The sequence below is a fragment of the Malania oleifera genome, chromosome 1, assembly GCF_029873635.1.
Source record: "Malania oleifera isolate guangnan ecotype guangnan chromosome 1, ASM2987363v1, whole genome shotgun sequence".
Classification (NCBI taxonomy): Eukaryota; Viridiplantae; Streptophyta; class Magnoliopsida; order Santalales; family Ximeniaceae; genus Malania; species Malania oleifera.
In genome coordinates, this window is record NC_080417.1 from 124,856,397 (window position 1) to 124,883,091 (window position 26,695).

The 26,695-nt window shown below is 36.3% G+C and overlaps 1 protein-coding gene across 5 annotated transcripts in view; it reads right to left on the minus strand.

Annotated features, from left to right (window-relative positions):
* LOC131146162 (BTB/POZ domain-containing protein FBL11) overlaps positions 1–25,743 on the minus strand; it is a 30,924-nt gene extending 5,181 nt beyond the window's left edge. For 2 of the 5 annotated variants that reach the window (XR_009134251.1, XM_058095546.1), the window contains exons 1-13: positions 25,541–25,738; positions 25,367–25,417; positions 24,803–24,923; positions 24,214–24,355; positions 23,961–24,010; positions 19,498–19,586; positions 19,284–19,371; positions 16,559–16,595; positions 16,306–16,454; positions 4,027–4,585; positions 3,189–3,461; positions 2,114–2,259; positions 808–1,143 (exon numbers count right to left, since the gene is read on the minus strand). Coding sequence is in view for 4 of the 5 variants with exons in the window: in XM_058095546.1 (XP_057951529.1) it covers positions 808–1,143; positions 2,114–2,259; positions 3,189–3,461; positions 4,027–4,585; positions 16,306–16,454; positions 16,559–16,595; positions 19,284–19,371; positions 19,498–19,586; positions 23,961–24,010; positions 24,214–24,355; positions 24,803–24,923; positions 25,367–25,417; positions 25,541–25,713 (2,214 nt within the window). In the remaining variant the exon portion in view is untranslated. Of the gene's footprint in view, positions 1–807; positions 1,144–2,113; positions 2,260–3,188; positions 3,462–4,026; positions 4,586–16,305; positions 16,455–16,558; positions 16,596–19,283; positions 19,372–19,497; positions 19,587–23,960; positions 24,011–24,213; positions 24,356–24,802; positions 24,924–25,366; positions 25,418–25,540 lie in introns of all 5 variants that reach the window. The other 3 variants (XM_058095537.1, XM_058095564.1, XM_058095555.1) reach the window with 3 other exon arrangements.
* Positions 25,744–26,695: the final 952 nt, after the last annotated feature.

Sequence of the window (26,695 nt, forward strand, 5' to 3'; positions counted from 1 at the left end):
TGAGAACAGAAACCAAATCATTATACTGCAGGACGATAACTTTTTGGAAGTAGGTTTAAGCAAAAATGATCAAAGATCTAAACTCAAGGACATGACCATCCCATTCACCATGAATATAACAATAAGACAAAGAGAAAGCCAAAATCTAGTTAAGGAAAAAATTATATATATATATATATATGTGTGTGTGTGTGTGTGTGTGTGTGTGTGTTGTGTTCATGTTATTGCTCAGTTGAACATTGAATAATTTTCTTCAAAAAAACAAAGCACTAGCTATATAATAGTCTCCAGCCTCCAAATACTCATATTCTGTAGATTTTTAAAACAATTAAAATGCGGAAAAGTTAACAAACAGGTATTGGCCATGTGGACAATCCGTCAGGTCATAGATGCCCAGGACCTCAGTTGTCCAAAAGGAAGGGAAACATTATATTCCTTGACAAATGTGGGAGATGTGAGGAAGTTGAGACTATACCACAAAGCTCAAGGACAACCATGAACTAGCACCAGCAAGCCCTGTACAAATGGAAGGGCTGGATGCCTTGTTCTGCCAGTCTCACCAGAGAGACATCTAATAATCTATCCTCATTTGAGTCATATAAGCAACATTTCACCAATATATTACACTTTAGAGATTCAAAAAAGTGTGGAAGGCATAAAACTGACAAGGTCAGAATGACATGATAACCCAAAACAAAGCATGAAATCGAGGCTTTTGTTTCTCTTAATTGTGACACAGGCATAGAAAAGATGGGCAATGCAACAGGAAAACCCACAAGTATATTATGCCTTGCCAAAACATTAAACCTGAAAATAAAGAATCACTGATTCTAGCAAAGGACATATTGAAGGGAGGAGTATCAGAGCATCGTGGCCTAATGATCCACCTAGACCAACAGTTATTGCCCTCAGGGATTCAATAGCGGGCTTGAGAGCTTCAAGAGAGAGATAAGAAAATCCCCATCCAAGTGCAATTTCTTCCAATTTGCATGTCTTGCCTAACTCCAAATACATTTCTTTAAAGGAATGTGGGTAGCAAGACCCTTCACTTTTTTGTTCACACAAGTTTTTACAGCCCCTTGCTTTCAAGTGTTTCAGAGCAGGATTCTGTCTGACAACATGATATAACGCAGCACCAGAAACCTGCAATTTCACAGGCACAGTATCCTTAGTTTAGGCACAAGGTAGTAGTTAGTACAGATTAAATTTATATTGGTTCCACATACAAGAAGCTACATACAGTGAAACTAGTATTTTAATAATTTTATCCATTTCTTTTTTCCTGTTTTTGTTATAATTGGTTGAACCATACCATTAGTCCTGTTGTCCATAAGTCCATGGTAAAGTCAATTGAGTTTATTCAACACCATGAAGTCAAATGCTTTGGGTACATGACATTCTAGGCTCTAGCAGAGACCAGAAATAAAATTGCTCCAAATGGAAGAATCAGACTTCAGACCAAGATAAGGTGTCACTGAAATCCTTACTAATTAACAACACATCCATGTGGACAGAACCTATTGACCTGATTGAATGATGCCACCAAGAAGTGATCTTGTGTTCATAAGTCCATCACAAAGTCTATTGAGTTTATTCAACATCAAATGCCTTGGGTACATGACCTTCTTGCAGAGACAAGAAATAAAATTGCTCCTAATGGAAGAATCATGCTTCAGGACAAGACAGTGTCATTGATATCCTTAATACTTTAAACAAGGCATCTGTGTGATTAGAATCTATTGACTTCATGGAATGACACCACCAAGAAGTCATCATGAAGCTGAAAAGTGGATCCAGTGCACTATATTGCTCTTTTTTACAAAAGAAGTAATATATTTTGACTATGTAAGAATAGTTTAGATAATTGAAATGATTTTTGAAGTGCACTTAGCTTAGGAAATCTAGAGGACATTAAATTCGAGGGAAATTAGAGACCCAACTGCAAGGGTTGTTAAAATTTAGATTCCTGACTCTGCCTTCCTTTTATTTGCAGTTTCAAACTAGTTCATCCCTAGAATATATACAACAATCTCTACATAAACGGAAAAAATTGAGTAATTATGTCAGAATGTCTGGGGAGAGAAGCTGAAAACTACAGCAAATGTTGACACACCATTGTATCAGAAACATCAAGCATCTCCAAGGAAGAACCCAAGAAACTTAAAAGAGCACCATCAACAAGGTGAGTCCCCATCAGGCAAATACTCTTCAGCATGCTTGTCTGCGACAAAAGCTTCTGCAAAGATGTCTCATCAACTCCTGCAGAGTAGCAGTTCATCAGATAAGTGTAAAAATGAATTATCTTGAAGATAATGTCGATGCCACAATTATCACTCCTAAAAACAGTTGTTCGAAGAAATAAAAAGAGAAATAAGGAAAACCATAACTAGGAAAGCTGTATCCATGTTACTTCAAATTGTCAGACATCATTTTTTACCATTTTTACTATATCCCATATCTTATATTAAATTACAGGCCATTGTGTTTTGTTTAAAATGTGCTAGATCAGGTTAAAACTGCTACAATAACAAGATAAAGACAAATCAAATGTCAGTCAAGGATGTGGAGGCATGAAAGCACAAAATTTCAAAAAATCTTCTGAATCAGATAGAGCCTGGAAAATTCTTAAAAAGGATGTGCATCCGACCCAAGTCCTACACATGAATTTGGCTAAGTAAAGTTGAGATGCAGTGAAAGAGTCTCAAAAGGCAGGTAGAACTGTATGACGCCCAATTTTACTTCTCTTCAGGTATAGGTGTGTGCATGCATATATGTGCATAGTGCATACATGCACAACATGAGCTAAGATTTTATTTGAAAAAACTTGCAGTAGTCTACACTGGATCTTTTTTCTCCATTCATCTTACTTTTAAGGCACATACAGCTCCACAATTTCGCCAAGTCCAAAGCCATATTTTCAGTCAAAACATGAAACTTTAGAAGCTCATCTAAAGGTTCAATACATGTCATTTTTGTCTGTACAATCAGAATACAAGGCCATGCATTAAAAAAATATATATTGAAAATTACCAAAAGAAAATTAGAAAAATGAAATAGAAACTGTGAGATACTATGTTTTATTATATTATTATTTTTTAAAACATGTTTTAGGTTTTCTTTACTTTCATTCTGCAATGTAGCATTAAAATTTATCCAAAACAATAGAAAATCATCAAGCGAACACTTACCCTTGCAACCACCCATATGCAGTGTTTGAAGTTTAAAGGCCGACCAACTAGCATGCTTCCTTTCAAAATGTTCGGCAGGAAAATTAGGAATATCAGAGCAAAGAGCCAGAACTGAATTCCTCCCAAAAGAAGTATCACAAACGACAATAGAGTGTAGCTTTATACAACTCTTTATAAGAATTGATATGCCAACATCTGTTACTGAAATACACCCTTTGAGGTTCAGGTAGTGTAAAGAAACACAGAGTTCTGAGATATTCTGGAGATCTGAATCTGGTACAAATGTTACAACTCAAAATTAGTAAGATGGTCGGTAAAGCAAAGCACCACATAGCATGCAAGGTGCTAAATTTTTATATCAATTGTAGGATCACAACCTGACAGCTTAAGGTTTAGGTGAAGTGGTAATCTACTTGGCTTGCCAGGAGGTCCTGGGTTTGAGTCTTGTTGCCTGCATTTATTGTGTGGCGGTTGAAAACTATCTTTTACCCAGTAATGGACTTAACACTTTTTTATCTCACCATGTGCAATCAGGCTGCATGTGCAGGAGAGTGTTAAAATTTGATGTACATTGTTGGCCTACAACCTAATAGCTTAAGCTTTTTGGCGAAGAGGTAATCAAACAAAAGGCTTAGCAGGTTCCAATTTTCTGGCCAACAAACAGGCAGAGCTCATAATATTGTCTGCATTCTATCCCCCTTATATTTTAGCACAGCAAGGTTAAAATGTCACCTATTAATTTGTGCTGTGGATACAAATTTCACCTAAAATTTCCTACATTCTTTGTATTCAAAACATGCAAGCATTCTTTAAAAACCAAACATATGAAGTAACTTACCACTGATATCACTTCGGCCTTCCAGCGTGAGTTTTGTAATGTTTGATGACGAGGGTCCTGACAATGAAAATGATCTAAATTCTAAAGGATAATCCTCATTGCTTAGAAAATTTTCTGATACTTTTGGCATTCTTGATCCACTCGATGATAGAACCGATACTTGAGCTGGAATAACTGGACTTATATCAACAGTCAAATCAACTTCAACAAGCATAGGAAATTTTTGCAATAACTGATGCAAAGAAGTTATCTTGAAGTTCAAAAAGTAAGCAGCTTTCAGTATCTGCAATGAAGGAAATGACTTGCAGAAGCACTCAATGGCAGCTTCAAGATGTAACCTTGGACAGTTGGAAATATCCATTTCTTGTACTGTTGCAAAAGACAAAATTGGGAATGAACTCTTTGAGACTGGATTCTGACCCCTATCAAGACGTTCAAAGTTCATGTGAGACAGTTGTGTCCTCTTCCTCAACAAGGGATCAGTAGTATAAGAAAATGGAAGCACAGATAGGAGCAGGATCCCTGGTATTATCTGCGGACAACCAGAAAGGTCTAGCTTCTGCATTCAAAGGAAAAAATTAAGTCAAACAGCAGGCATGGAATCCATCCACTGCACAAAAGTAAAGCATGTGAAAAGTAACAAGCCATTTGAGGTTCCCAAAATAACATTTAGTAACTGAGCATTAAATTACTGAAAGTGATATGGGAATTTCAAAGTGCTCAATTAAATTGATAGAACTGCAGGAGACTCTGGAATTTACTATCCACCAAGAAGACAGATTCTTAAGGCAATAGAGCAACATGAGAAGCAATAAAGGATTGCTTTCTAAGATAAATGATATCTTCTTTGGCTTTTCTGGGGCCATCCTTTTTTGTTAGGGGTGTATTGCTTTGATTCAGATGTGTCTTTCTTCCACTCCTGTCTATTCTCTGTCCTTGTCTAGGATTCCAATTGGGATGGCGAATAACTCAGAGAAGATTCTGGTTACTTCCTTCGGACCAGTACAGAGGAGGGATCATCTAGTTGGCTGGGAGATTATGTCGTGGTTGGTATCCTTTAGTGGGTAAGTTGTTATGATAATTTCCCTTAGAAATTGATCCCTTTTGGGACAAGGTGATGAAAAGAAAATTTGGACTGCCGAAGAACGGTTGGGATGTTAATAATGGTATTACCGTATTATGGCTTGCAATAGTGCCAAAGATTTTACCATTTCTGAAGGAACTGGAGTTACATCTCTTTTCCCTTTGGAGATTCATTTTGCTTGTTTCATCTTTGTTCTTCCTCTCATTAAAAATAAAGTTGGTGACGGCTATCATATCCTTTTCTGGAAGGATTTGTGGGTGGGAGAAGCTTTTTTCTCTTTCACTTTCCCATGTCTGTGGAATAGATTGAACAATTTCTTTCATGAGAATTGAGTGTGCCTAGATCCATGAGAGAGTTTCTTACTTTCTTTATGTTAGCCTTAAAGGCTACATGAGCTTAATTGCCTTGTTTTGATGATAACAACCCATTAGTGGTTTTAGGTTAACTTATCTTTGCATGATAAGCTATGTTAAGTATAAATACAAATGCAAAGATTAAGTAGATTGTTAATAGGTTCATCATCAAAAAGGGGGAGAATGTTAGCCTTGTTGGCTACAATATCATATTTAATGTGTTTTGATGATATTAACATATTTGTATTGTTCCTAGTGTTTTCCTATCTTTGCAGATCTTGTTTAGTATAGGTACTTGTTCATGGACTACTGGATCGAAGGCAAAGATCGGTCCGAGCAGTCGTCAAGCAGGAACGATCATACGGACACGTACTCGGAAGGACCCAAGCACAACCAAAAGCTTAAATTGTAGAATTATTTGTAATAAGGGTTGTGTATGTTAGGAACTTTTTGTAACTCTTGCGTTTTGTTTCTGCATGATTTCTGAGCAAGGGTTGAGCAATGCACATGCATACTAGAACACATGAGTTTATAGAATTGCATTAAAGTCATAAACACAAACTCACCTTTTATGGTTTTCAAAGTTAAACTTAAAGAATTCGTTAAATGAATCCCAAACTCAAACATGGTTTTCAAAGGAACAAGTTTTTAACATCTTGGTTCTACAAACATTTTCATACTTGGTCCCCAATGTGTCAAAACGAGTCTTATGTCCAAAAACTTCAAAGAAGTCAAGTATTTTTCATAAAAGGGCATAATGGCACATAAGATATCAAACGAGCTTTCAAATGGGTTTTATTAACAAGATATCTTATAATCAAGGGGAAACTCACTTGGACAAGTTTTGAACTTCATTAGACTTAATATCTTTCTTATATTTTGTCTAAGAAATGTTTCAAGTGTTAAAAGGTTTTTTTGAAGGAGGAAAAAACAGTGTGCGAGTTTCAGCTCCAGAACACTCGTCGACGAATACAGGGGATTTGTCGACTAGTGTGAGAATGGGACTCGTTGACGTACACAGGGTACTCGTCAACGAAGAGATCCCGAGAGCACCTGAAATTGCAGAGGTGATTCGTCGACTGATGTGTGAAGGTGACTCTTTGACATATATAGGGGAATTGTCGACGAAGAGATACCGAGACCCATCTGAGACTTGCAAAGAAGTCTCGTCGACGAATGTGTGTGTGGGGCTCGTCAACGTATGTATGGACTCGTCAACAAGCAGTCTCGAGCCTAGTATCCTAACAGGCAGAAAACAGCTAGTTTTTGTTGGGGATTGCTCCAAACGGCTAGTTAACGGCTATTAGGGGCTTTGGGCTATAAATACAAGTTCCTAATGATCATATTTGTGAGAAATATCTTTAAATCTAAAAACCTAGCACATTGCACCTTGCATATAGTTCATATTCACAGAGTGCTCAAACTCTCTTGTCCTCTAAATCTTGTTTAAATCATTTCTTGAGAGAGTTGTGTGAGGTTTGAGTGGTAAATCACATTTGCTCATTGTAAGGAGCATTCGTTATAATCTTTCATCTTCTTATGAAAGGTTCTTTGTGAACCAAGTTGTGAGGTTCTTTGTGAACCGAATCGGTAAAGGCTCTTCGTGAGCAGTAGGGATTTGTTCCCGAGTTTGTAAGGCTTGCTCCACCGGGGAAGGAGCGATTATAGTGCATTGTGGAATCCTTAGCTTGGTGCTAAGGCGTGGACGTAGGCTGGGTGCCAGATCACGTTAAATCCCGGTGTTAAGCTTCTCTCTCCCTACTCTTTATTGTTTATCTTGTGCATGATTTAAATTCCATATATTGTGATATAATTGCTTGAATCTTGCCAAGTGTTTTTTTTTTTGTAGAGAAAATTTTTTAATACGCGAAAAGAGCCATTCACCCCCCCCCTGACTCTATTGAATATCCGCTGCGGGGCATATCATACTCCGGACTGGGGCATCAAACACTTTATTTTGAGGATTTTGCAAGAATAGGGGCACTAGAAGATTGTGTACTTGTGTTGTTTGCTAATTTTAGGGTGTTTGGCTGGAAAGAAATGTGCACATATATTCAATGGATTGTCACTGGCTTTACCTTTGCTATGGAATAGTGTCAAGTTTCTTGCATCAGTTTGGGCTTTTTCATCTGGTTGCTTCGAAGGGAGTTGCTTTTCAAATTCTCTGAGAGATAGAATGACATTGTTGATATGAGATTTTTTTTTTTTTTGGGGGGGGGGGGGGGTGATAATGTTGGAATTAGAACTTTTCATGAAATTCCATGGAAATTTATCTCATAGATTTCACCCCTACTATATACCTGTAGTAAATATAAAGCAGAGAATGGCTCTCCATTTTTCTAGAAGATTTTTTTTTGGATAAGGGAGCATTGTTTTCTATTGTAGTTCATTCTCTTTTTCGCTCTAACACTCATTATGATGTGCCAATTTCCACTTTGTTGATTATTGATGGGGATTCAATTTATGGGTTGTGACTATCGTAGGTATCCTAATGATAGGGAGGCAATGGAGCTTTCTTCACTTCTTAGGTTTTTATAGTGGGATCTTAAGCCATGGACTTTGGACATCTCTGGAGTGGGTTCTATGATAGATCTTTTAATTCTCATTCGATTCATTACTCTAATCATTTTCCTTTTGCTAATGATTAGCAAAAAGCTAGGTACCCTCTAAAGGCTAAGGCTTTTGTTTGGATGTCCATTCTTAATAGAGATAACACTAACAATCTTCTTTAGATTAGAAGACTTTACAAGGCATTGTCTCCTAACACATGTGCGCAATGTATTATGCCAGTACTGCGTCTCACAGTCACATGTTTTTTCATTGTTTTATGGCTTAGAGTTTGTGGAATAAGCTTTTTGGTTTGTTTGGTGAGTGCTGGCCGCTGGGTGTGGCCTAAAATTCCCTGGAAGCCTTCTTGTTAAGTATTTTTAGAGGCTTTGGGAGGCACATGGATGCAAGAAGGTTACAGTGGTGGGTAGTTTTGCAGTTTTTTGGGTGGTTTGGTTGGAGAGGAACACTCACATTTTTCATGATCCTTTTTGACTATTCATTTGATTTGGGGCAGGATCATCTTTCTTCACATGTTTAGGGGCATTCTCTTCTGGTTGTTTTAGTGATTTTTGCTTCTTTTATCTTCACCATGATTGGGTGGCTTTTTCTAGCATGATATTTTTGGATCCATTTTTTGTTATTTTCTTTCTTTTATAATTTTATCATTTTAGTAGATGATATTGTATTAATTGATAAAACTAGGGATGAAGTAGAGGTTGAGTTAGAATTATGGAGAGAAGCTTTGGAATCTAGAGGCTTTAGGATAAGTAGAAATAAGGCAGAATATAAGAAATGTAATTTTAGTAATGATAGGAGGAATATTAGAGACAAAGTTAAACTTGACAATGAAGAAATAAATAGCACTTGTAGATTTCAATACCTTGGATCTATTATGCAAGCTGAAGGAGAAATTGAAGATGATGTAATGCGCAAAGTTAAAACAGGTTGGGTAAAATGGAGAAGTGTTTCAAGTGTGCTCTGTGATTGTAGAATACCCTTAAAATTGAAAGGGAAGTTTTATAGGACATCTATAAACCAGTAATGCTATATGGGTCGGAATGTTGGGCAACGAAGAAACATAATATCCAAAAAGTAAAAGCTGCTGAGATGAGAATGCTTAGATGGATGAGTGGTATAACATTTTAAGGTCAATTAAGGAATAAACATATTCGCGGTAAGTTAGGTGTAACTCCTATAAAAGATAAGATAAGGGAGGGACGACTTAGATGGTATGGACACTTGCAACGTAGGTCGCATAGTGCATCAATAAGGAAGAGTGAGTTAGTTATTGTGGGGGGCAGTAGAAGGGGTAGAGGTAGACCTAAAATAACTTGGGAGGAGATAGTGAGTAAGGATTTAATATCCCTGAATCTATCAAAAGAAATGGTCCATGATCGCATAAATTGGCGGAAAAGGATTCATATAGCCGACCCCACTTGGTGGGACTTAAGGCTTGGTTTTGTTGTTGTTGTTGTAGAAGGGAACCTTACCCTCCTTGTATATTCAACATTCTCTTGGTAAAGTTTATTTTTCTATATATATAAAAAATTTTCTTCTTTCTGGAGTCTTTTCTTTTTTTATTTTAGGAGGATAAATTATCCTCTGCCTTGGACATTTTTCACCCTTGCTAAAATTTCTTAATTGTGGGCGTGGGGGGGGGGGGGGGGGCCTCTAGGCCTTATCCCTATTGATCCCAACCACCACATATCTAACCACCTCCTCAAATGGCATCTCCCAACCAAATTGCCCAATCCTCAAATATGAAATACCAATTTAAACCCACAAATTATAGGCCTACAAACATCATTCACTGGATAAAGATTCCTAAAAATAAAACCATTATTGCACCAACAATCAAATTAGTTTCCCTAAGAAGCTCACCAGTAGAATTCTCCAACTACTTGATAGAAAGTTTCCTAAGCCTCCCATAGCAACTCTACAAAAGATTCCAGAATTACAGTCACCTTCCCTACCCATTTTCGCCTGGTTTTTTCCTCCAAAACCTCAAAAAAGCACTTTGCCCAACACAATTTGTAAGAGTCTTGTAGCCTGACCCTAATATAAAACCTTAGCATCCTCCATTTTGTCCAATCAATCTCATGCAGAATGCTAGCCTTCTTTATTCTAACATCGAAAAATAACTCTAAATTCCACTATTTCAAGGACACCTTAAGATGCTTCAGTTTTTTACAAACTCAAGACCTTCCCATCCCTCCCTAGTCTCTCCAAGTCTCCTCAATAAAAGAATGAAAAGAATGATGAATTGTTGGATATGTGGCTCATATTGATTGGAACGCATGCGCCGGGAAAGCATGGTAAAGCAGAGAACAAGGAAGGAGGATGCAAGAAGAAACAGTCATCGGTATTGTTTGGCGCAGATCACGGATTTTGCATCGAGAGATCAGTAGATTGGGAGATTTGGAGGATTTTCCTCCGGGATTTGCTATAGAAGTGTTTTAGATGCATTCTAAGTCTTCTGTACACATAGGATTAAAATATAAACAATATTTTGTAACCCTTGATGTAAGCTTTGATGATTGACAGTAAAAATCAGCCGCTTGCTCCCATGGACGTAGGCACATTGCCGAACCACGTAATTTCTTGTGTCGTGTGTTCTTATTGCTTTATTTTATTCTCTTTGTGATAAAATTATTTTCGTATTCATTCATCGTTGGCTGCTGCATTGCTTGTTCCGGATTCAATTTGTGTTTTTCCGCTGCGCATTGGTATACTGCCACTCTGCACAGCATGAATCAACTACATATTCTCAAAATGAATACTAGTAGGGATCCATCTCCCTTTGCTAGACTCCAAAATAATAGAAAAATGGTTCAGAACAGGTCTAGAAAGCATCTTCTAACTTCTAAGAAAATTAAGGGATTCCTTCTCCCAATCTAGTAAAAAAGAAAAAGCATTCCCCTTCTACAGACCTAAGAGCTAGCCTAGATAGAGCATACAAAGAGGAAATCTACAACTGACCCGTACCCTTCACCTCCAACAGAGTATACAAAGAAGACGATCATTTAAGACCATCAACCCTACACACTCTAAGAAGGGGGATAACCCCCTCCTTGAACCAAAAACCCATACCACAACCCAATCCAAAAATTCTAGCTTAGCCTCCATTGAGACAAACAGAAGCTAAGCACAACATACAGTTTGTTCCCAAAGAAAAGACCTAAGAACTAGCCTAGATAGAGCTTACTTAGAGGAAATCTACAATTGACCCCTACTGTTGAATTCTTAAAGTGATGTGTTTCAAACACAATATCCTGTTTTTCTCCATTCTTCTTAATTGTATTTGGGAACCTAAGGTTCCTCCAAGGTTAAAGCGCATTTGTTTGGTTAGCAATTCTTAATATAGTCAAACACCCAAAGCCAGCAATATAAGGGTTTAATAGTAACATATGTTCCCTAGGGGACATCCCAATGGTTAAGAGATTGGGACTTTGAGACTTTAATGTTGGGGGTCGTTCTAACCTTGAGAATAGGTGGGAATGGTAATGAGAGGGGTGATGGGCTGCCTCCGTTGTGTAGCCTAGGCCTGATAGGCCTCCATGGACCTAAAAAGGAAGTGATTAATGGCATTTTCATATATACTTGTGTTGTTCAAGAATGCGTTGTTATATCTTTTTAGCACGTGCTGGTTGTGCTGGAGCTTGTTGGAGACCTTTTTGTTGATTTGTTTGGGGTTTTGAAAGGCAAAAAAGGCCAGCACATAGTGGATTTGTGCACTTCATGACGTGTTTTGGGGTATTTGATTGGAACAAAATGCTTACATTTTTAGATGTTGTTCTAGGCCTATTTATTTGCTTTGGACAAAATTGTTTTCTTTGCTTCTCTGCGGGCTGATTCTTCTGGTCATTTTAATGGGATTTGTTTCTCGATTTCCAGCGGGGTTGGATGGCCCAATTTGAGCTTCTTCTTGTGCTTTTAGGGTTTTCTTTTGTTTTCTTTGCTTCTCTGTGGGCTGATTCTTCTAGTCATTTTAATGGGATTTGTTTCTCGATTTCCAGTGGGGTTGGATGCTTCCCTTTGCATGTATTCTTTTTAGGTTTTCTTCTCTTTGTATTTATTCCTTTTGTTTCGATTAGGAGGATGTCTTATCCTCCCAACTGTACTCGTATTATTTCTTCCTCTTATTATAATTTCATTTTTCTATCAAATAAAATACTCTAGTTATTTTCTTGTACAGAGGCACATTCCAAAAACTCCATTTCTACATTTACTTCAAATGAACAAAATTATTCTTCTCATAGAAGTTGTTAAGAGTGTCCTAAGTTGACACAGCATGTCTTGACATTGTGATGGAACCAAGTTTCACTTGGTTAACCCAATGATACACAATTTAAGCTCGTTGGTTAATCCTGCTAGTGTGTGTTAAGCATGGTCTTAAATTTCCACGAAATTTCTGATTTCCGTCACCCTCGAAATCGAATTGGCAATCGATTTCGTCTTGCATAATTTAGGTCGAAATCTCAACGAATCACCAAAAATTTATCGAAATCTCAAAATTTTAGCGAAAGTTGTCGCAATTTTAACCATACGATGAAATTTTGTCAGAATTCAATTGAGAAATTTAGGAGTGAAGTGAAATTTCTATCTTAATTTATTTTATCGAAATAAAAGATTATTATAAGTGCTTTGAAATTATATGAAAAAATAAACATGGAGTAACATTTTATTTAACCATTCATGTCTAAATTATCATTATTTGTATAATAAATAATATTTAAATGATTTATGAATTTCATTTGTATTAACTGAATATGTTTAATGTACATTATCTTACAAATATGTTTGATACACATACTATTTTGCAACTTTTCCACCTCAGACAAAACATAGATGTATTTAATTTGTAACATATTAGTCCTAAAACTTATATTATTATGTTTGTTAACCATTTCTAAAGTTTCACAAAGAATTCCATGCTTTACTACTAATTTCCGTTTTTTTTTCAAATCAGAATCAAAATTGACATCGAAATCGAAATTTTCATTGAAATTTCCGTACTTTTGGAGCTTCGAAATTTGAGTCGAAATCAAAATTTAAGACCTTGGTGTTAAGTATGACATACACAAGGCAACAATTTATATGAGCAACACCTCCCAACTTATTCTTATTCAAAGACAAGGATCACACACTCATTACATGTGTAGGAGCACCACGCACAAATCCCCTTCAATGTCCCATGCGACCCACATGTCATATTAATACAGTTGACACCCCCAATTGTCTAGGGTGTACAGTTTACAACCCCAACTGCCTAGGTTGTGCTAGACACAGTCAGCATTTGCCAACAAGGATACCTGAATATGCCTACATTTTATGGCTAGAATCATTCCCACATGTAAAACTACGAGTTATCCCTTCAGAAAAGCCTGCATGTCAGCCCCCACAAGGAAAACTGTCAAGTAACCGCTCTGCCTCTTCAACATGTCAACACAACACACAACCTATGAGTTAACACCTAGTGTCATGCATGGTTTCCCTTTAACCATGAATTATCCCACATACAAGTAGCACAATATGTCAATGGGGAAATTGACATATACCTGACCTAACCATTCAATTATGTCAACCAAAACCAACCATTGTTGCCACCTTGTCAAATACCATGGCCCCAGCCATGCCCATCTCTGACCATGTTGAGTAGGCAACTTAGCATCTATGTGCTCCCTTCTTAGCAGCATAGATCATCAATTTACTACATGTCAAGATAACCCATGACAGGCCAGCTTGTGCTATTGCCTTGGCACATGAGCTGACAACACTGTGTGCCTTGTCAATGTCAAGGTAATCAAGGGTCTGACAAAACACCCCCACCATAAGACAGTCGGGAGGTTGTCAACCTAGTCCCTTCAATTTCTCAAGCTGCCATAGTGTCATATCCCTTACCCATGTAGCTTCTGCTTCTGGCAAACCCTTCCACTTTACCAAGTAAAGGGTTCTTTGATTTTTCTTACTTTGCCCCTCGATTCTGTGATCAAGGATCATGTCAACATCTCTGTTAAACTGTTTCAGAAGTACCATGTCTGCTTCCCAAAACTAAACATACCTCCTCTTTCTGTCTACATATTTTTCATCCTCCAGACTACCTTAGACAAGCTATCTCTTGCCTTTTCAAGAATTCCCCGGTTGCTGTGGGTTAACTGGTATGAAACAGGGCACTTCCCACCAATACACTGTGCAGGAACCTCATGTGGATTGAGTGGATGAAACCCCAAAGCCAACTCAAAAGGACTCAATCCTGTAGAAGAAGATTTGTGTAGGTCATAAAAGAACTAAGCAGCATCAAGCAAATCAACCAGTTCTTCTGACTGGAAATAACATAACATCTCAAGTACTCCTCAAGCAAAGCATTCACCCTGTCATTGTGGCTGTCAATCAGAGGGTTATTGCTTGTTGAGAATTTTAACTTAGCCCCCATCTGGTTGAACAAGTGTGTCCAGAACCTACCAATAACCAGGTGTCTGTGTCACTTACCATTTCCTCAAGCATCCCAAAATGTTTAACCACATGTTTGAAAAACAACTCTGCAGCCACCTCTGTAGGATAAGCACGCAGAGCCAGTACGAATACTGATACTTGGAGAACCAATCCACAATCACGAAAATGGACCACAGGTCGTTTACCTTTAGTGAACCCACAATAAAGTCCATAGACACGTTCCTCTATGGATTCTTGGGAATAGGGAGAGGTTGCAGCAACCCTGCCTCCCTTTCTCTCTCTAACCTGTCTTGTTGACACACAAGACATGTCTTAACATAGGCTTCAACATCTTCCTCCATCTTAGGCCAAAAATATGACCTTGTTAGCAGCGCCAATGTTATTTCCCTTCCCAGATGACCAACCCATTGTGCATCATGCACTTCTTGCAGCAACTCATTTTGGAGTCCTCCGGTAGAAGGAATGTACACTCTGCTTCCCTTTGTGTATAATGGTCCATCCTTCAACCAATATTGGCGTACAATCCCATCAGTCACCATCTGTTGGAGAGTACCAAATTCAGAGTCCGTCTTTACAAAATCTCAGACATGATCTAAGAAGCTGCATTCCTAGTTTCCAACTGAGCGAGGATTGTAAGATAGGCCATTAGGCCCCCACTTTCTTCCAACTCAACCATCAGCCACTTGGCTCTACCTCCCTAGCTTATGCACCCTCCGAAATCAAACTCACCCAGAAAATTTTGCCACCAAGCCTACTTTGGTGAGGTTTCTTAACTTTTTTCTGAGTTTTGAAGTATCTGTTCACCACATTATCGGTCATCACTGTGAACCACATACCCAAAAAGTAGTGTTTCCATGTCTACAAACAGTGCACTACTAGAGTCATCTCCTTCTTATGAGTGAATTATCGAGTCTCAACTTCTTTCAACTTTCTACTCTCAAAGGCCATGGGTTGACCTTCTTGCACAAAGACTCCTCCCATAGTGCTATTTGATGCGCCAATATGCACCTCAATAGGCAGATCAAATATAGGCAATTGCAACACTGATTCTGATGACACTGCCAGCTTTAGGTCATCAAAGACATGTTGACACTCATCTGTCCATGTCCACATCTTGTCTTTCTTTAACAAGTCAATCACTGAGGCAATTCTTTTTGAGTACCCCTGGATGAACTTTTGGTAGCAATCAGCCAAAACCAGAAACAAACTTAACCACTTTTGAAGGTGCAAGCCATTCAAGAATAGCCTTTACCTTCCATTCATCCATTTGCACCCAATATTTGCTAGTGTCCCAAGAACATAACATCCTGGAGACAGAATTCACATTTCTCTTTCTTGACACACAACCTTTGCTTACCCTGGCATAGGAGTTGACAACACGATGTGCCTTGGCAATGTCAAGGTAATCAAGGGTTTGACAGAAGTCTGCTAAAGTATTAAAAAGATACTTAAGAGGAAGTAAACAAGTAAGAAAGGATGGAGGTTGGAACACTTCACAAATTAAGATGTCCATCCAACAAACCCTTTGGCAGCATTTTGTGTCCACCAAATCCAACGAAGAGAAAATTACACTTTAAAAATAAAAATATAAGGAAATTACACTTCAAAATATATATATATATATATATATATATATATATATATAAAATCCGATTTCCAGTACTTTCAAGTATAAAAATTAAAAATGTGGTTTTTACATGCCCACACACACGTACTTGGTGTTAAAATGTCATAATTCAGTGATAAAAAGAATCAATCAAAAAATGGACTCAAGAGAACCTCTAAAAATTATTTTTTAAAAAAATAAAAGACAAAAAGTATAACTTTTAAAGGAAAGACCTTACTGTATTCTGTCAATCGAATTCTGAGACGCAGAACCCCATCTCCAAAGTCATTTAGGGAACTAACAGAAGGGTGTTTTGTTAGACTAAGAATTGTATCAATGCTTTCATCAGCAAACTTAGAAAAATAGCGGCACCTTCTTTTCCCTAAAAATGAAGCCATGTTGATTGTTATTTTAATGGATATGAAGAATACATATAACATTTTAGTGCTTTAGTACACGTACAGAAAATTGAATGTACTTACGTACCAGCAGAAAAATACAGGGGCAAAAGACCAATATGGATCTGTTCAACACAAAAATGACAAAATTTAGGTGGGGCAAATGTCATAACAAACTGGAAGATCACAAAATGTTAAACATGGAGAAATACAATAACATTTGATGCCTTCATTTCTGCCTTTAGGGGTGCCAAGTCATTTGACTTCGTTCACAACAGATGAAGTGTGATGGATGAGAAAATTATATTAAAAAAAACAATTTAATTTTCCCTACATATGTGCATCAAGTTATGCATGCACACTTATGTACAAGAGAACTACTTGATAAGTGTCTAAGTTTTGAACATTGTGAAAGGCCATGTATTTTCCGACTAACAATCAAAACCAAATATATGGAGCACACCATCTCTGCAGTTGGTGGCCTTTGCAGATGTTTGCTATGGAAGAGGAAGCTTACAAAAAGGAAAAGAAGAAATTGTGACTCATTGAACCTAACAGGGGTACAGGCCTTGACCATGCTAAGTTCAGCTTCAGGCATATTGTACATGTGGGCCTAATGAAAGTTAAGGGAGACAATTAACAAATTGTAAATTTGGCATCTCAATAATTATAAACACAAATTGTGACTAAATTTATTCCTCCTTGAGCTCACCAATTATGAAGAAATCCTACTTTCTCAGTTTCTCCCAATTTGGTCAGAAAACAGAAATTGGAATTTTCGGGAGGATAAAATCGTTTCTAGTGGTTTTCTCATATGCTTTGGGCTTGCATTTTTCATTTGTATTTTATATTTCATCAAGACAACTTTGCCCTGCCTTTTCAGACCCACATATGGTAATAAATTGAAGACAGAATAACAGCAGTTAGTGTTAGAGCTTTCCTTAACAGATAGTCAAAGAAAATTGAAGTGGTATCCCACAAAGCCATATTATAATTGCATAAATAATCCATGGTATATTAAGGTAATCTAGAAATTGAAGTTGCATTAGTTAGTTCAAGGTTTAAAGAAAAAGGATCTTGATGCTCTTATTGGATGTTAATGCAATAAAATATATAGCAATTAAAGCCCAGACAGATATTACTGTAAAAATTGATGTCTTTATGCTAAGCTACTCTTGGAATTTTCCAAATTTCTAACCAACACTACACATTATTCTCAATATTTCCCAGTGATCCCTTGGACAATATGGCATAGCTTACTATCAGATAATATCAAACTCATTCACAAATATGCTTTTTTCCTGGTTAATTAATAAGCTCTTTATGAATTATAAAGATTATTCCCCAACATTTTTTTCCTGTTAATAAATAAGCTCTTTATGAATTATAAAGATTATTCCCCAACATTTAAATTTTCACTACAACTTGACAGCCTTTACCTACGGAGTACAGATAACAACTTTCTGTGACACACAACATGATCTAAAATTATATCTCAATTGTGAGTTCCCCATATTTGCAATATTTGGCATGTCAGGCCATGAAGATCTGTGCCTTGGAATACTATCAATCCATAACAAGAATCAGAATAAATAGTTCGAATATATTTAGTGAAAAGCTGTCTTTGATGACCATCTTATGTGTCAAAGAACTACTTGACGTGTTGCTAAAGGTGGTGCTGATACCAACAAAACATAATCAATACACGGCATGTCAAAGCAATATACAGACATATTCTAAACAACTTTCTAGAGATAACAAGATTCTATTCCTTCAAAAAAAAAATTAAAATAAAATGAATTCATTGATGGAAATTTTAGGAAAACTAATATTTGTCATGTCAAACAGATTCTCAGTTTAAGTACCTGGTAAATTGGTTCAACATTCTAATATTAGACACAACACTTTAATAGTACTTTAATCATAGCAACAGATGTATAAACTAACTTATCATTTGAAATATACATACATACATACATATATATATATATATATATATATATATATATCATAAACTGAAAAATTAACATCTCCTTGTTTTGTTGCCTAATATATTTATTAAAAAAATAAACTAGATGGTACTCTTGTTACAACTTAAAAGTAAAATATTTCTCATGTATCATGCGTCCCAATATATGGGCTCATTTGTAGAAGTGATTTGACATGACAAACTACTTCTAAGCTAGAATACAACATTTTAGCAGGAAAAAGTGATGTTTGACCCAAAATTAGCCTTGGAGAGAGCTTCAACATTTAAATTTCATCGTAAAGTGAGGTCACAATCAACTTCCAACTCCAAGAATGTAAATTACCAATCAAGTTGTCGAAAATTAGCCTATGAATTTTGCACTGAAACATTTTCAATCCTTGTGCCCCGACCAAGATTCATAGTTAGAACCTTGCTGCTACATTATATGACAAAGTCTCAGTGCAATGAGGGAAGTGGGGCAGAATTGTTTTCCTTTATCTTTTGCTCCCATCCACCCCCCCAACTCCCTCTCTCTCTTTGGAAGAGGAAGGGAAGAGGCAACGCTTGTCTCCCTGAGCCGCCTTGCAAGAGTCTGTTACTAAAAGAAGTGGTCCACTACATTATAGCGCTACTATCAAGGCATAGCTTAGAGCATTATTCCATGGAACATTATGAGAATGCATGCAACATATTGGATACTGATCACAAATGGAGCCATGGTGCATAAAAACTCATTCCTTTACTCGCTGGCACGTTCACTATTAATTTAATCTAATTATTTATCCAAGCCAGAATTGGCTCTTAGACTCCTTACACCTTAATGCCACGAAAGAAGCATTTATACCTGTTTTAGAATGTTAGTGCAATCATCTTCCAAACATTGTCTGTTAGCGGCTATCCAAACTAGAATTGCCTCACAAAGATGCTTCTCACTGTGAAAGGTGGCTAAAACATCAGAAATACAGAGTGTATTTCGTAATAAGTAAAAATGAACACATCATTTTTACAGTTTAAAAAATGAAAAAAACAAGTATTCCACTGGGTAGATAAATAACCACCTGTCAACCGTCAAATGAGGGTGCTTCATACACGAAAATAACAATTTGTATGGAACATTGCCAAAAGAATTTGAGGAAATTGCCAGCATCTGCAATTCAAAAAACAAATCACATGTCAGCACTGACTAGCTAAATGACTATTGAATACCTGCATTTAAACAGCATTTTGTGAAGGCATACACATGCCTGTGAATTTACCACTATGGAACACAATGTGTTCTCCTAATGAACATGCAACAAAGGATGCCATTAACTTAGAAATTCAAGAAAAATCAGCCATGCAGAATATTATCCCAGCTACTGCAAACAGGGATTTAATTCAGCAACTTTAATATATTTAAAGCTCTATTCCATTAAAACCACATGCCAGCTCTTTCAATGTTTTTAACTATTGCCTCTTAACTTAAAAAGAAATTAACCCACATTCTTTCTTTCCACAGCAGTTTTCTCATTTAGATTTTCTTTTTTGGCACTTCAAAGGAAATTTCTGAAACTACACAAATTCCAAGTGATAGAAACCTAACAGCTACCTGGTCTTGCTCTACAGCACCCAACCAAGCGCTCCATAATCAATAACATTGTCCTACGTAAACAAAGTGACCCATGAACCACTTCAGAGGCATCACAAAAGGTAATCCACAAAAGTGCCAGCACAAAAGATGAATCAAATACCAATGATACAAGGGACACTTAAAACTGGACCAACTTAGGAGTTAAGACTGCAATGGATGAAATTTAGTACGTTGAGCATGTTAAAACCCAATCTCAGCTTTGACCATTTAGCAACTTTCCAGACTTTTTACTTTTTAAGATATTTTCTAATTCAAATCTCAAAAATATTGAATACAATTCAAAAATAGAAAATCCAAACATTCATATTTTAAGTATTGATCACAGCTCCTACAACATCTTACACAGTGAGAGGAATTTTCATATGGACACTGCAGGGGACCGAAGGATAGAAGCCTATTTAGACAATATGATAAAAGCACCAACAAAAAACAAAATTGACATAAATTAAATGATTAAAAGGCCATATTTTTTCCAAAATAACAATTAAATTGGGGGGGGGGGGGGGGGGAGAGAGAGAGAGAGAGAGAAGAAAAAAGAACTACCATGTAATACCTTATGAAGATTAAGAATGCGCTTGGTTAGCCAGAAGTGGACAGAAGAAGGAAAAAAAAAATTAATAGGAGAGGAGAAGTGAAACTAGTGTATGTTTGTTTTGATTCACTAGGAGAGAAACTTGAACAAATCTATTTTTTCCCTGTTTGGTTCAACTAATGGGAGAGAAAAGAAAGAAAAAAAAAATGTAAAGTAAATAGTCATTTTACAACATAACCCTTGTAAGAAAGGTGCAGGATAATAAGGCAATGACATTATATAAAATAAATTTTTTTTTAGACCTGTTAAATGCAGAACAGACCTATATGCACATTGAACTCCATGATCAAAATATATTTATTGACCATATTTGTTAGAAATAATAAAATCATATAAAAATAAACAAATTTTACATACATAAGATTTGTGATTCTAGGAATTTTTGTATTTTGATGAGGGGCATTGTTTTTTTTACTTTTTATTCTTCATTTTTTTTATTTATTTTTTTTGCAAATTTATGAGTTGATTTCTCTTCCTTTTCTCTTCAAAACTCTCCAATTTGGGAAGGAAAAAAGTGAGTCATTTTCTCCATTCTTTCTCACCACTTCCCTCCACTTCTTTTCTCTTCTTCCCTCTTTATGTGAACCAAGCATGGAGAAGTGGAAAGAAACTATTTCCTTCTCTCCACTTCACCCCAACCAAACACACATTAGCGCCTTTTTTCCTTTGCCTGGGAAAGATTATCATATTAATATCATGTGCAGCAAGAAAGAGGTCACATTTTTAAAAAAGGGTGAAGGTTTGAAAGTCAGATCCCTATTAGATTTTCAAAAAACCATTTGACTGTTTGGTGAATGTATTTAAAAGGTTTTCTTAGGAGAAAATTGTCTATGGGGGAATAAAATTGCACCATAATATGACCAATCAAACACCAGATTCTCAACCAAGATTTCAATTATAGTGTTCCAAAATATGATAAAAAAATTAGCAAAAATGGTTCAATGTGAAACCCAATTCCATGCAAATAATAAGAATTTTAGAGCTTGTAACATAAGAGGAATTACAATGCCTCAAAACAAATTTTTTAAAAACATAGTCTGTGAGGTCAACGAGAAGGCAGAGTGAAACAAGAGATAAGGTAACAAAAACAAACTATCAGGTCATCAACATGTGTTGTGCTTTAACCCTGATCATTTGTAAAACACATAAGAAAATATATAACCTAGGATTCAAGTGACAGAGTTTCCACTACTTCCAAAGGTAATTTGAGCAACTTTCTTCTTTCTATTATGACTTTTCAGTTTTTAACATATTAGAACTGTTGACCTGTTGTCTGTTAAGCAAGGATTAGAAATAGAGGCAGGAGCAGTGGCAAGGTAATAGACAGTCTGGAAAGACAATCCCAACCATAAAGAACAACACAGGACATAGATTGGCTAGATTAAATAACAACAGAAATGCCAATTTATTTAATTTACTGTAAGCAATCAACAAACGCCAATCTATTTAATTTAATGTAAGCAATCAATAAACCAGTGGGAAACTGGTGCATGCACAATCATCAACTAGGACCACAGGGAATAAGCCCAAAGACAAATTGTTTATCTTGCTGGAGGAATGCAGAGTGGCAAAAAGGAAAAGTTGTCTGCAGAGAATTAACTTTTATAACCTTTACCAGCCATTACTTGATGCCATATTGACGAATATTGAGTTTCAAAAGGGAATTTCCAGGAAAGAATACAAGCAATGCTAGATGAAGATAATGAAAATAAAATCAAAGATCAAACTATTCTGAAAAGGAATTGATACAGTTCGCAAATACACATCAGGCGTTCTTCATCACAAGTAATACATATTTACCTCAAGACACTGTTCTCACAATTCTATGGACTCCCAACATTATTTTTTTAATAAATGCAAGAAGAAGACAGCATGGTAGGAGAAAAAAATAAGTAGAAAAGGGATTAAGTCATCCTCCTAAAAAATAAAGAGCAGAGCAATCCATAAAACAAACAGCAAACCTACGATAAAAAAACAGCTCCCTCTGAATATCAGCCAATCACAATCCTATTAAGTCCAAAAGCTGAAAACCACAAAGAAGTAATGAAAAACACCCCATCCCAAATTAAGGGCAGAGGCTGACACTGATCATTCTAACATCCAAATACACCAAACCATCACCATCAAAACACACCTCCAAAGAACCTCGCCTTCCTTATCTCACCCAGAGCCAAGCTGAAAACCACAAAGAAGTAATGAAAAACACCTTTTCCCAAATTAAAGGCAGAGGTTGACACTGATCACTCTAACGTCCACAACACCAAACCATCACCATAAAAGCACACCTCCAAAGAACCTCACCTTTCTTGTCTCACCCAGAGCCTCCAAAAAAGAGTGTAACCATTATAACCTCCTGAGTTTCTGGACAAGCCCAGTGGTCTCTAAAAATGCAAACAAGCCAATTCCAAAGATTCCATGAGAGATCATGGCACAAAAGATGATGACTGGCCATCGCATTACTATTATAGCACATACACATAACACAAACATTAGGAGACAAAGCCTCATTAAGTTTGTGAATCTACAAGCTATTGGTTTCTTTACCCCCAAAAAATAAAAAAGCTATTGTAGTTAATTTTATCAAGAACCACCCACAAAGTAAAAGTCTTAATCTTAGAAAAAATATTAGCCTTCCAAACGTGACCAGATAAATTGTCCAAATCAGGAATTCCAACATTATTTTTTTTCAAGGGTATATTTAAGACTGTCGAGTTTCTCCATCTATCTCCTCACAGCTTTCTATATAGAATGTAAAACGTACATGCAAAGTCATAGCGATGCACTGGTACTGAAATAAGTTCAATGATAAGTACAAAAACAGATTATTATTAAATTTTGCACCAAAAAGCTATGATTGAGATTAAGACTTCCAGTCTATTTTCTTAGCTGTGATATTGCATAAAATAAACTAACATCAGAAATTAAGATAATTATTGGTCTTGTAATTCCTAGTGTCAAATGCAAAAGGAAGTAAATATTAAGTCCAGTGAATTGCATCTTTGAAACCTTGCGACATTGTTCTAAACCTGCCAGAAAAGAAAAAAAAAAACAAGCAGAAAAAATTCAAAAACAAGTTCTCCTGGAGACACATTTCAGAATGCATGGTTGCCTTCTAGTTCACTTATATGAATTTGAAAAGTCAACACCATTAACAGTCAAAATTCAAAAGCAAACATGCAATTGCTCAATAAAGAGAAGTACACACAAAAACAATCATGAGATCATGCATACAATTGTAGTAACAAGAAAAGTCAGCATGCATGCTGGGTATTCGAAGCTAAATAAAGAGAAGTACATACAAAATTTCGTGCGAGATAACCCGTACATAGTTCTGGAATAAAATCATTTGCTGCAAAAAAATTCCAGTCACAATCTATTAGACTGGATGCTATAATGGTAACATCAAAATATCAAATATAAAACTTAGAACACCCATAACATTTTTTTTTATCAGCAAAAGAAAATAAATTAATAATTTAAGGCATCAAGGGGATGCCATAACTTTTGTTAGTGGCATAATTTCTAATGGGTTCCAAAATCGTAAAAACTCACCATGCTCTAAACCAAATTTCCAAATATGAATCAAATCATCCAACTGTATTTGCAGTGAGCAAAGCCCCTTGGTTGAAGTTATTTCACGGAACCAAGCCTTGCATTTAGAGAGAAGCTTCTCCACTCCAAAAAATAGTGCACCCTGAAAGCGTTATGCAAGATTTTCCAAGTTCAATTAATTGCGTAAATCTTCTCAGATTTTGACTAAAGTGTAAATCGCAAGTTGATGTGATGATAGTTACAGCAAGTTACATATCTCAATGTTGCTCAGGAAAGATCTTACGAATTGTTACATACTCCCTACAATTAACATGCACATTATTGCAGCTTGCTGTACAACAATACGCAGTAAATTTTAGGACCAGAATTTAGCATGTACGATCAAATGTGGTCATTTTAAACTAGTCACCAATTATCAATTGCGCATTGTTTTATGGAGATTTGGGGTTGCGGTTGCATGATATTCTCAAGCAGCAGTAATGTGGGTTGCACACAACTGCAAATGCAGTTTATCTATGGTCCTTCCGAGTTAGATTACCTCAAGAAGGGTAAGTAAATAACTGATATGTGAGACAATGAATCTCCTTACCTCAAAAAGCAGAAGGAAATTATCAGTTGTGACATCCATCTGACAGTCATACATAAACTTCAAAACATTTATGAATGTTTCCAGCTCCCACTGAATTGAGATACAGTCCAAGCATGATTCACTGCAGTCAAAACAGATAAGCCAAAACAACCAAAAAGTTAACCAAACTGCTTAATTCAACAAATTTGAATGATACCATCGAGGAGAAAAGTCCATTCTATATAGTGCAAAAAATGAGCCTGCAGTAGTAATAGTAGTAGCAGCAGCAGCAGCAGCAAGAAAACTATGTCATCCCCACCTTCCGCCCCATAAGACATGAGAATATTCAATACCGAGTCATCAAATTAAGCACCTTTATGTGACAAATAAATTCTCCAACCTGCATACTTGAAGATTTTCCGCAAATATTCCATAAAAGACTACATGTTCCCTACGAGATCCTTTCATTCCATGAGACGCTCAATCAAATTCAAAATAAGCAATATTACACACGCACGCACGCACACGCATACTTCATAAGTGCAGATGCGCATAAAAGGACAGGAAGACAGAGATCAGACATACCTAAAGCTGCCGCTGAGGAGGCCACGGAAATAAGAAGATTGTTCTATGAGCCTGCAATGTGAAAAGAAAACAAAAACAACGAAAACAATAATTGAGCTTTGCGAATTAGGGTCGAAATTTTTGAAAACCAAAAGAAGACCGCAGCAAATGGAAACGAAATAACAAGTGGCTCACCTGCTACGATCTGATTGAATTTTGACGATCGGGCAAGCGAGGATTGTGGGGAGATCCCAGGCCGACACCTCTGCAGTGGAAATCAGAATCTCTTGGAGTGTGGTCTCCGCTTCCGAATGGTGAGGGTTTATGCAGTTCAGAATCACGATGGCCTCGTCGGGGTCTGACGACATTGCTGCAGCTCTGTCGCTCCTTACAGACTTAACTGCACATTACAGTGGGCGCCTGCGCGGCTTTTATATCTCCGAACTTGGAACAGTGCTTATGTGACAACTGTCAAGTATTTACCTGAGCTCGTATAATCCATATCTTAAAATATTTTTCATAATAAAAAAAAAATAGTTGACTAAATCTATTAAAATTAAAATTAAAATTAAAATTAAATAATGTTAGCTGGAATAATATTGAATGGAATTAAATAAAATCTATAACTCCATTTTTCAATGTATTTTATTTCATTGTATTTTTATTTTACGAATGAAATGTGTATGTTTTTGTTGGAGGTTAATAATTAGATATACTTTATATTTATAAGTTTTATTTTACTATGGGGATGTGCGACAATTTGATAAATTATCCCCAAAAACATAATCAATTTAAATACCCTATAGTTCAAAAATGCATACAGAATTAATAACACGTATTTTCATTTGTAAAGCTTTTTGATAATTAAATAAGTGAATATCATTTTTATTTCCAGTAAAGTGACACTTTCGATTCTATAGTTTTGGATTAGATGATAGAATAAATTTGTAAAGCAGTCAAAATGTCCTGCACCGATTTATTTAGAACAATTCTAAAATATTAAGCAAAGGAAACCGAAATGAGACACATATATGAGCGTACACATATAATAAATTAGGTTTTTTGGGCGATACAACATCTTTTGATGCAACCCTTTTGCTACTTGTCTGAATAGTAAGATAAAACAACAAACCATAAGCTAAATGAGAAATAATATTTAAAATGAGTTGAAAGCAGAATCGTAAATCTCGGTTTTCGTAATGTATAATAATGCACACTAGATAAAATCAGAATTGAGACCCATGGCTTGTGGGAACCTTTACTCCCCTTAATCATTGTTGTAGGACCTAATATACAACATGGTTAATATGTGTTACAAATAATATGCAAGAAATTTCAAGTACTGGAAGA